The sequence below is a fragment of the Lathyrus oleraceus genome, chromosome 7 (assembly GCF_024323335.1).
Source record: "Lathyrus oleraceus cultivar Zhongwan6 chromosome 7, CAAS_Psat_ZW6_1.0, whole genome shotgun sequence".
Classification (NCBI taxonomy): Eukaryota; Viridiplantae; Streptophyta; class Magnoliopsida; order Fabales; family Fabaceae; genus Lathyrus; species Lathyrus oleraceus.
The window spans coordinates 59,550,005-59,561,551 of record NC_066585.1 but is presented as its reverse complement, the minus strand read 5'-3'; the positions used below and the strand labels follow the sequence as shown (position 1 = coordinate 59,561,551).

The following is an 11,547-nucleotide window of genomic DNA, read 5'->3' as shown; positions in this document are numbered from 1 at the left end:
AAGTGAGGGCGGGATAGGGAAAGCCCGCGGGCACTGCACTCTTTAAGTCTAAAAATGTGAAAATTTATGTAAATACATGTGTCCGTAAAAGCCCGCGAAAAAAATGGGGCGGGGCGGGGCGGACACGTTAGAGGGTAAGAGCCTAAATCCTTGGTCCGCTCCGCACTAAAGTGCGGGTAAAACGGGCATGCCTGGTGGGCCGGACCCGTTTTGCCACCCCTAATTCTTGTACCCTATTTAGAATTATATTTATTTCATTATTATTATTATTTGTTTATTTATTTAATTACATGATTAAATTAAATAAATAATTAATAATGATAAATAAATGTATTTTCTAAGTTAAAAACACTTGATCCAACGTCAAGTGGATTTTCAAAATCCGGTTCACTTCAAACCATTTTCGTAACTCGTTTTGCAACACAAATAAAAAAATGCTTTACCTAATATCTAGCTCTTTTATCAAACAAAAATCAAACCAACCAACACGTATTTTTCTACGAAGAACTATATAGCTTTGAATTTCTCATTGACCCGCAATCTCGTCAAACACCTTAATTAAAACTTTTTTGCGACCCATTTTATTTCCCTTTTGTACTCTTTTATCAATCGAAGAAAATAAATAACATAAACTAACGATCAATCACAAATTTAACTAAAAGGTTTCTGTTGAGTACAACGGACGTGAGAGAGACTAATATCTCCCCTTTGCGTAATCGACTCCTGAACCTGAATATGGTTGCGACGATCATCTTATCTTTTTTTTTTCTTTTTAGAGTTTTATCGATAATTTCCGTTTCATTCATTGGAATAAATAAATTTCGATGACGACTTTGTTCAATCAATTTCGTGAGCGCGTGAAGGCTTATGAGGTCGTATTTTTCGAGATGCAACACCACCATCCTACAAAGCAGGGGTGAGGGCTTAGGGGCAGTTGTTCTTGACCGGTCAGAAAGTCCAATAACCGCGACCGAAAGAAACATGGTAATTCATAAATTCACCATAGAACATGAGCGATATGTTGAGTTAAAGAACAAGTGATTCGGACCTAGGATCTATCAGTACAATTCAAATTCAAATTTCATTAAGTCATCTTACTTTTATATTAATTTGAGCATTGAAGTGTTAAGCTTACATGTCAACTTCTATCTCATTATATCGAAAACTCAAATCTTTTGGTACAATCAACAACCTTTGACCTCTTATCAACTCTAATTCTTTAACAAAATAAATACATAAAAAAAAGTGAGACAATTAATTATCACTATATTATTAAAAAGTATGAGATAAATATTTATTGAACGCAAAAGTTATATTTGTGGATTTTAAATATTTAAAAAACAATTGAACACATTTTTCATTGATATAAAAAATTATGTGACAAACATTTGATATTAATTAATTTATATAAAAAAAAAACATAAGACAAATTTTCCATAAATATTACGTATTCTTTGTTTTGACGATTTCAGACATTTCTCACGTGTCATGCAATGATTCGTCTTTGTGTGACCTATTTGATCCAAGTTTATTTCTATGAAACAGAAACAAATGCCGTTACCAAAAATGACTACGTATTAAATTGCCCTCACGCAGGATCGAACTGCGGACCTCCAGTTTACAAGACTGGCGCTCTACCACTGAGCTATAAGGGCTTGTTGATTTTAATCTTAAATAAATATAATTTAGTATTAACTTATTGTAGTTTTAGGAGTTTGATTTTCATTCGCAGAAGATTGTGTAAATTTTTACAAGACACACACATCTTTTTGAAATTTTAACAACCTTACGATTTTTTTTTATTTTTTTTTTTACATAAATGATGATGATGTATCTCTTTGTATTAGAAAATATAAAGTAATAATTTTAAATGACACATTTGAAATTTTACAATTAAATAAAACAGCTCTTCTCATTTAATTATTAAACCGATATAAAAAAAATCAAGTCAAACAACGCTTATATAATACTATATATTAAAAAATATAGATATGTAACCTTTAGACTAAGATATTGAATGTGATAAAAAAAAGACAAGGATGTTATTGATCTTTCATAAATCAATTAATTATTTAAAGCAAGAGTCAACAATACTAAATATTACTACTCCTTCTTTCTATTTATAAGAAAAAGAAATTATTTTTTGGTTTATCGAATAAATCAATGTATCATGATTATTTAATAAATATAAAAAAATCTCATATAAATAATATAAAAAGAGTACTAATTTGAAAGTGATTTGGAATTTGATGCTACTATAGTATTAGACAATTGAGAAGCAGTGAAAATTTGTTAGAGCATTTTTATTAGGGTGAATAATAAAAATAAGTGGTTGAATTAAGTTACAAAGGATCAAATTATCACGTAGAATTTAAACATTTTTAGTTGATTTAATTTATTTTTGTTTTCTGGTTGTTTATAAATAATTTAATCTTGGCCCTATATATATTTATAATTAATTTTAATTTAATATTAATTTAACTATTACGGTTAAAAAGCATGAAAATATTAACTATTAAAATTATAAAATAATTATTTTAATAAAAAATTTAATATTATAAATGATTAACATATTTTTTTTTATGTTTTATTAATGCTTAGAGTACTGAATAATTGTCATTGCTTATGGAATGCACTATTAGCTAAGGCTAGTGCCACATAATTTATAAAGTTAGGGTTGAATTGATGTATCAGAAAGAAACGAAATTGAATGAAACATTATGAAATTAAGTGGATTGAAGTGGTATAGAGATTCTATTTTATTGTTCGTGTACTTTTAATAATTTAACGGAACGAAATAAACTAAATTAACATATTTTAAATTGAATAAAATGAAAATTGAAGGATCCTATTTTACTTCATTAATTATTTATAAATTTAAATAATAGAATTTGATTAAATATCACTTTATTTAATTTTATTGTATTACATCAATTTAAATTATTGGTGTGCAAAAATATGATTAACCAAACTATATTACTATACTGAATTGTAATACACCATAAAATAATTGAACCATTTGAAGTCTTAATAAACTGAACCATTTAAATTAAACAACTACAATTCAGTTTAAAACCGTTCATAATCAATTTTTTTTATAAACTGATTTAACTATAAAAATATTTTTTTTTATAAAAAAAAATAAAATTATTGAGAATGAAAACAAAAAAATTAAAATTAAAAATATTTATAATTATGAAAAGTAAAAAATATTTTATTGAAAATTAAAAATAAAATTATAAAAAAAATATATTTTTTAGAAAAATAATCTGAAAATAAAATATATTTTTATTCCATAAAATAAAAAATATTTTTTTAATATATTAAAAATATATAATTTAATTTGAAATCAAAAATATATTTTTTCAGAAAAATAAAAAATTATTGTTTTTGGAAATAAAAGAATTCTGAAAATTCAGAATAAAAAAAAAATTGTAGTGAAATTTTCCTCCCAAATTTTAAAATTTATTATTCTGAAACTTTTTATATAAAAATTATATATAAATTTTCATTCTAAAATTTTAATTTTTTCGAAAATATTTATTCTGGATTTTTAAAAATTATTTTTTGCCTGAAATGTTAAAAAAAATTATTCTGGTTTTTTTCAGAAAAATAAAAATTTTAATTTAATTTTTAGAAATAAAATATTTTTAAAAAATAAAATATTTTCAAATATTATAAAAAAAGAATTTTAAATTAATTATTTTTTATGAAAATTAAAAAAAACGATTTTTAAAGAGTTTAAATTATAAAATTGATTTATAATTGAAAACTGATTATAAACTAATTTAAAAATACAAACTGGTTATAAATTAATTTTAAACTGAATTGAAATCATTTTAACCGTTAATTATATTTTTATTGAAATTATTATTATAAACTGAGCTGAATTATAAATATGATTTGGTTCAGTGCAGTTTATAAACCACGAATATCCCTGATTCAAATATACTCTAAATATAACATATTACTTCTTTAATATGAGTTTTGTAAATGACCAAATTTAAAGTGTGGGTGCAAAATAACAACTTCATAAAAGTTTGCACAACTGATTATTTCTAAGTTTGATGGCCATTATAATTAGTGGTAATTGATGATGGAGAACTTTATAAAGAATAAAAAAATATGGACTACATTGATCACTTAGATAGAAGACCAAACGTGGTGTCTGTGAGTTACATTATCTTATTATCTTAGATATTACTTCCTCATATCTCATAGATAAAGCAAATTTACAACAACAAAAAAACTCACGTTTAAGAAAAATGTCTAAATGCATTTAAGTCTTATATTTTTTCTAATTTTATCTCTATTTTTTTCTTTGAAAATTATAAAAACCATGAAAATGTGAAAAGGTAGGGGTATATGTGGAATATTGACATTGAATGTAATAATTATGGATGAGTTTTACTTATATTTAAGACCATTGATTTTTTGTTGTTGCTTGTATTTGTATTTGAGACCGGAGGGAGTACTCTTATGCCTTTACAATACACTGATCACTCAGACATAAGACTAGTCAAGCTTTCACACTTACTCTTTTTCATAACTCTGAAGCTTCTAGATGCCTTGTTTGATTTAGTATTGATTCAACACTTCATTTGAGACTTGACATTTTATATATGATTGAGGCTTGATATGACTTCTTTGATAGGCAATATCACCAAAGATTGCTTAACATAGATTATCATAGATTCCACCGAACGACGCTTGACATCAGGTGTTGTCTTTAGAGAGATTGACTTTGACATCTTGATCTCACAAGCAAAACAACTTTAGCATCTTGATCATAACTTCAAATGAAGACTTCACATCATAGCTTTGTCATCGTCAAACCATTGCGATCATTTGACTATTTCAGACATTGTACCTACAAGCACATAGATCCACAAGGAGCGTGCGAGGAAGAAGAGAACCAATATGAATGGCATATTATAAAACAGGGTAAGGTCTATCTGATGATGAAAATTTGAATGCAATGATGATGGCAATTGAGAATGACCCAAGGACGTTTGTAGAAGTAGTAAAATGCAAAAAATAGAGGGAAACAATGTCATCATAAATTCATTTAGAGGAACCAAACTTGAGAACTTACTATGGTTCCTAAAGAAATCAAACATATAGGAGTCAAGTGAGTGTTTAAAACAAAGTTAAATGAAGATCGTATTGTGGAGAAGTTCAAAGCAAGGCTGATAGTAAAAGGGTATGCACAACTCTGTGGTATTGACTATACTGAGGTATTTTCTCCAATGACAAGACTCAATACTATTTGTGTAATTCTTGCAAGAGTTGCACAATTTAGTTAGGACGTCTTTCAACTTGATGTAAAAAGCAATTTTCTTCATGGTGAGCTTAAAGAAGAAGTTTGTATTGAATAACATGAGGTGTTTGTAAAGAAAGGAGAAGAAGAGAAAGTTTACATATTGAAAAATGTATTATTTGGTCTCAAGCAAGCACCATGATCTTGATACACCTGAACAAAGCTTATTTCATATGAGAAAAATTTGAAAGATGTTCCAGTGAGCATACTCTATTCACAAAATCAAAAGAAAGCAAACTCTTAATTGTAATATTTATGTTTATGGTTTAATTTTTATCGGGAATGTTATAAGCATGTGTGATGAGTTAAAAAATTCAATGATGTTGGTGTTTGATATGCGTGACTTGGAGAAAATGAAGCATTTCATTGGAACAACAATGAAATAATGTGCAGGTGGAATCTTCATTTGTCAAAGAAGATATACAAGGGAGGTTTTAGTAAGATTTGGTACGGAGCATAATAATTTTGTGAAAAATTCCATAATATCAAATACTTAATTACGCAAAGATGAGGGTGGCGATAGAGTTGATGAAACTTTGTTCAAACAAGTGGTTGGAAGCCTTGTGTATTTGACTATAACTAAGCCTAACTTGATGTTTGGTGTTAGTTTGATAAGTTGGTTCATGGGTAGTCCTACTATGACACATTGACTTGCGGCCAAAAGGATTTTAAGGTACCTAAAAGGTACAATTGATCAGGATACCTTCTACTTGAAAGAAGAAGAAAATATATAACTCGATAGTGATTAGGCCGATGACTTAGACGATCAAAAAAGCACTTTAAATTTGTGTTTAAATTGGGATCATGAGCAATTTCCTGGGCTTCAAAGAAACATCCGGTTGTCGCTATCTCTATCAGTGTCGCTATCTCTACCATGGAGGCAGAATACATAGCAACGACTTTATATGCGTGTCAATGTGTTTGGCTTAAAAAGAGTTATGGAAAAATATTAAAGTTGATGTGTATTTTCCATAACTCTTTGTGATCATGTGCAACAATAATCCTATTATATGACTATCCAAAAATCACGTGTTTTACGGGAAAAAGTAAATATACGTTGATGTGAAATGTTACTTTCTTAGAAACTAGTGAATGATAGAGTTATCAAGCCTAGCTATTGTATATATGAGAAATAAATTGAGAATATTACGATGAAACCATTGAAATTGAAACAATTTGAAAAGTTTTATCACCGTAAATATTATGATGAAGCCATTGAAATTGAAACAATTTGAAAAGTTTCGTTAGATGCTTGGAGTTAGGCATCTTATTGAGTTACGCATTTTACTAAAATAAGTTAAGTTCATATGAATTTGCTTGAAGGAGGGGTTGTTAGGTAGTTTATTCTGTTTAAAATAATATATCTATTTCTGTTAGCTTAGGAATTTTTTGTTTACATGAAAGATCTATTCATTAGGAAAAATAGACTTCGTTTATTTTTCAAATTATTCACCACGTTTTGATTAAATATGTAATTCTTTGTGTTAAACATTCGAAAGATTCGAAGTAGTTAACTTAAATAGAGTTAAACTTAATATTTTTTTAAGAGTTGAATTAATCAAAGAGAGATTATTTGATGTGTAAGTAATTTCAACTATAAATAGAGAGACACCCTCATTTGTATAATACAGAATTCAGTTCAGTTAGAACTCAAGAAAAAATTATTTATTCTCTCCAAACCCTAAATTTCATCTTTTCGCTTTTCTCTCTCAAACTATCTTCTCTAATCAAATCATTGTGCAATGGAATCAACTTGCAATTAAGATGTGGTTGAATCACTCAAATGACGAGTGAAGAACTAGAGATGATCAATCAGAAAGATTGATTCGAATTATCTCCAAAATTGGGGTTTAATTCCAACCAGTCCTAGGTTTCTATTTGCTTCTAAAGCTAATTATAAGCCCTTAATGAATAAGTATACCTTCTAGCTATTTGTTATTCCAAAACTGAGCATCACCCTAATAACATAAATAAAACAATTTAATGATGTTGTTGGTCATACTTAGTGTGATAAGTATGTAAAAATCATCTCAAGCTTATATATACTACAGTATTATACAATCATAAACTCATATCCTTATATCAAAACATTTCATCATATTTCTTGTTAACTAAAAACAATAGACAGGACTCTAAGGTAATATTATCACAGGCAAATACATCTCTAATTGATTAGTTAGAAATAATCTTCTTATAAAATAACTTTTTTCCAAACATAATATAAGAGAAAGTCATTGACATTTTCTGAGTTCTCATGGAGCAGTTTCAAATTTAATGCATTCATATGCAAAAACCAGCTTGAATATTCAGAATTTGAACCTTGTAATAACAGAAGTAAATATATGAAACACTTAAACAATTAAGAAATTTACAAAACCCCCCAAGGAATAATAGACAGATAGAAAGGTGAGGATTTTTCCTTCAACCTTCAGAAATTGTTTCTCTTAATTCAAGTACTTCAATATCATATCATGTAGTAATGTACAAGCATGAATATAATAATGCAGACATTGTATGTATAACAATTTAGGGATCAGGTTGGCCAGCAATGCCGTCATCACTCGAGGCATAATCATCATCTTCACTCAGCTCTTCATCACTAGAATCTTCCTCCTTAGAAGCTCCAATATCTTCTGGCTTGGCATATTTTTCACAGTATTCTGTTCAATGTTTCTCCCAAATTAATATCAATGAAAATAGATGCACAGAATAGAGCAACATTTTGAGACCTGATGTTAGACTAATATGAAAATATATGTGCAGAATAGCTAAGTAGAAGGTATATTATATTGCAGTGAATTGGAAACGAGTTGCTTCGATCAGAAACTCAGAACCTAGAAATTGTTTCACATTCATTTGTTAAACATTACTTATTACTCTAGCTGTCAATATCATATCCAGCAATACATCGATATAAGTAACATAAGGTGTACGCACTATTTTGAGTATTGAAATTAAAAGCTCTTAATTCAAGTACTCAGATCATTCGGCTTACTGTTTATTTAAACAAAAGATGAAGCAAGAAAGTCTTGGGTGAGTGATCACACAAGACTAATATAGGCTTAGAAAAACATTCATTGAAAAAAAAATCAGGGTAGAGTTTATTGTAGAGAAAATGGTAAAATCTCGTCTTAAGCTGTTTTGGCACGTATGGAGAGGACCGATTAGAGCAAAATTGCAGGGAGTAGACTAGAGGAAGAATAGTCCAATAGTTAGAGGCAGAGGGAGATTGAGAAAAAATACAGGTTAAGGCATCGACAGAGATTTAGAGGCAGAATTCTATTGGGTAGGAGTTGACACATTTGAATATGGCACATAAATCATTTTGCACAATCTAGAGCCTTCAAATACTTTTACTTACCTTTGACTTTTAGTTCATATGCAGCACGGTCTTGCATCATCAAGGCAGCGGCATCACTATTCAATGGATCTGCTGCATTGGGGTACATAAGAAGTTGAGGAAGAAACACTTCGAACACATTAACAAGATCTGAACGAAAATAAGAAAAACGTAAGATAGCAAAACTAACAATCAAACAAAGTTGAATTAAATGCATAGCAAGTGCAATTTTAGTAATATTCTTTACCATCAATATACGTCGGAAACTATAGATTGTTAATAATGCTTACCAAACATTGGACTCCAAGTCTGGTTAATAACATCTAAGCAAACTGCCCCAGACCTGAATATCAGAGAAAAACATTTTGATCAGCTGTTGAGTTTGAAAATAACAATTTGTGTGCACAGATGCAACAACCAATATAGGTTCCACGGAGGACAACGGCGGTTCTTATATACAATACAAAACAAAGAAGCTTTAGTTGCCGTGAACAACTCACATTTCGTCAACATTAGGATGGTAAATTTTGTTGGCAAAACCAATAGAAGGAGACTTATAAGGATAAGCATCAGGTAACTCCACTCTAATCTTCCACACACCTTCATGATAAGGACCTGCAATAAGTCCCAACAAAAGTGAGTCAAAAAATCGAAGAACAAAAACCCACTTCAGTTCTACCTTTAAAATCACAAATGTGTTATTTGAACATCAAAAAATAGATCCTAATGCTATTCACCCTCATTGAAGAAAATGGACAAACAGTTAAGCTACAAAATTGAAGCACAACTACAAGACCCTCATATCCATATGTAGCAGCTGTTGAATACTGATCCAAACACATAAAAACCTCACATTGAATTCAAACACATACAATCTACAGAAAAACATTTCAATCTTTCAATGGTGAGACAAAAAAAAAAGGATTGAAAATTTGATAAAGGAATGCAAAAAAAAAAAAGAACTTTACTGTCTTTAGGTCCGTGAAATTCGACAAAGAGCTCTTGCATGGTATCATTGATAATCTCCACTTTGTAATCAGCCATCATCCTGATTCACGAAAATCCAACACACACCCATTAGTAAAGTATAAGAAAATCAAACAAAAAAACTGAATAAGAAATCAGAAAAAAGAAGAAGAAAAGAAAACAAACAGCTTCATCAGATCCATGTCTCGGCGTTTGCTTGGGGAAGACATTCTCTCTCTCTCTCCTCTCTCTCTTTCTCTCAGTGAGATGCTTAGTACAGAGTCCACATTGAAGAAACGTGACTAAGACCAAATGAGAAAGAAAAGGAAAATTTTGTGACCCAGTTTTATTTTTCTTACGTGGAATCTAACTGAACCGGTGTAAAAAGTTTTCACTTTCGGTGATTTATTATAACATTTATTCATTATTTACTTTTCCACGTTGAAAACATAGAAATGGAGAATATGTTGAAAGATAATAAAGTATGTAAGATATTAATAAAAGTAATAATAATAGTTAACATTGACTAAAACTATGCATAGATCTATATAATATATTTAATTTGGTCATTTAATTGATTATTATTATTATTATTATTATTATTATTATTATTTATTATTGATCATTTTTTATAATATATACCCACACTTTATTTTACAATGTTGAAATTTTAAGAAAACTTTAGTCACTGCATACAAATATGCTTCCGAAAAGATTAATTATTATACATTGTCAGTGTAAAAAAATTTACACTATCGATTTATCACTGTCACCCATTTGTATTATTTTATAGGTTTTTAAAATAAAAGTCAAACTTGTTTTAATATCCAATGTCTATGATTAACTGACGGTGTAAAATCATTTTACACTGTCAGTGTATTTCAATTAAATCCAATTGAATTTTTATAGATATAATTTTATTTCCTTTTGAGATATTTATTCATATAAGTTTTACTATAAAATTTTATATTTTATATTTAAACATATTCATATATTTTTTAAAAAATTTCTTGAAATATTTTAAATCGAGTCATCACTACTACAAATAATAAATATTATGACATCATTTTTACAACGGTTGTGACAATATAAAAATCAGGTATCTTTATATTATTTTTTAAATTAAAAACAATTTACATTTTATTTTACCATAGTTGGATATATCAACTGCGGGAAAATCTTATAACAGTTTTGGATTTGAATCTCTACGTCTGCAAATTTGTGATTTATTTAATATTACAGTGGTGTATTTCTATTTAATTTATTTTTAAACTAAGTATAAGATATGTTTGTCCTTTTTTTTAATTCTTAAAAAACTGATGTTTTGCTCAAACTAAAATAAATAAATAAGACTTTTCAAGGTTAGATTTTTCAAATATGGTGAAATGATTTACTCGTATTCAAGAAATAAAATGTAGTATTTTGGATCAAACTCTAGTCTTGACAGGGGTAGCTTCATGGTTCGACTGAGATGTGTATGTTGTAGTCTAAGTCAATTCAAGTATGCAGTAGTCAAAGATGTGCTTACTTTGGTCGAAGTCAGTTCGAGCATGCAAATGACTTAAGTTAGTTATGTACTTTGTTATGTAATAGTTGTTTATGTCATGTATGGGTGTTATCATCATACATGTCATACATATACTAGGAGTATATATATAGACTATACTCTAGTTTGTTATAGTAGGTGGTGGTTAAGTTGTTATTCACTTGTAATTTATAAGCCCTAATTTTGGAGAAAGTGAATAGAAAAATTGTTATAACCAACTTTATCTTCTTCTCTCTCTTCGCTCTCTTCGTAACTGAACAGGTTTCTTGTGTTTGTTCAAGAAAACCTCTCTTTCTCACAAGATTACTCTGTTTCTGTTGCATCGTTTGTCTCAACAAGATGGTGCAATGAGCGTGGATCAAGATGTCGTTAACG

General features: G+C 28.6%; 1 protein-coding gene and 1 non-coding gene across 2 annotated transcripts; both read right to left on the bottom strand.

Annotated features, from left to right (window-relative positions):
• Positions 1–1,583: 1,583 nt before the first annotated feature.
• On the bottom strand, positions 1,584–1,655 carry TRNAT-UGU (transfer RNA threonine (anticodon UGU)). Its single transcript has one exon. It is a non-coding gene; the product is annotated as a tRNA-Thr (tRNA).
• Positions 1,656–7,623: 5,968 nt separating this feature from the next.
• Positions 7,624–9,998, bottom strand: LOC127101531 (ubiquitin-conjugating enzyme E2-23 kDa). The gene is made up of 6 exons (XM_051038973.1): positions 9,813–9,998; positions 9,629–9,708; positions 9,161–9,275; positions 8,951–9,003; positions 8,682–8,810; positions 7,624–7,980 (listed from the first exon to the last, which is right to left on the bottom strand). Exons 1-6 carry the CDS (start codon positions 9,854–9,856, stop codon positions 7,847–7,849), a joined length of 555 nt encoding a protein of 184 aa, XP_050894930.1. The 5' UTR covers positions 9,857–9,998; the 3' UTR covers positions 7,624–7,846.
• Positions 9,999–11,547: the final 1,549 nt, after the last annotated feature.

Excerpts from the sequence above, each read along its gene's own strand:
- LOC127101531 (XM_051038973.1), bottom strand. The coding sequence starts at position 9,856 with ATGTCTTCCCCAAGCAAACGCCGAGACATGGATCTGATGAAGCT. Across the intron at positions 9,276-9,628 it reads ATTTCACGGACCTAAAGACA|GTCCTTATCATGAAGGTGTG; the intron begins GTAAAGTTCTTT and ends GACTTATTGCAG. Across the intron at positions 8,811-8,950 it reads GACTTGGAGTCCAATGTTTG|ATCTTGTTAATGTGTTCGAA; the intron begins GTAAGCATTATT and ends ATTTTCGTTCAG.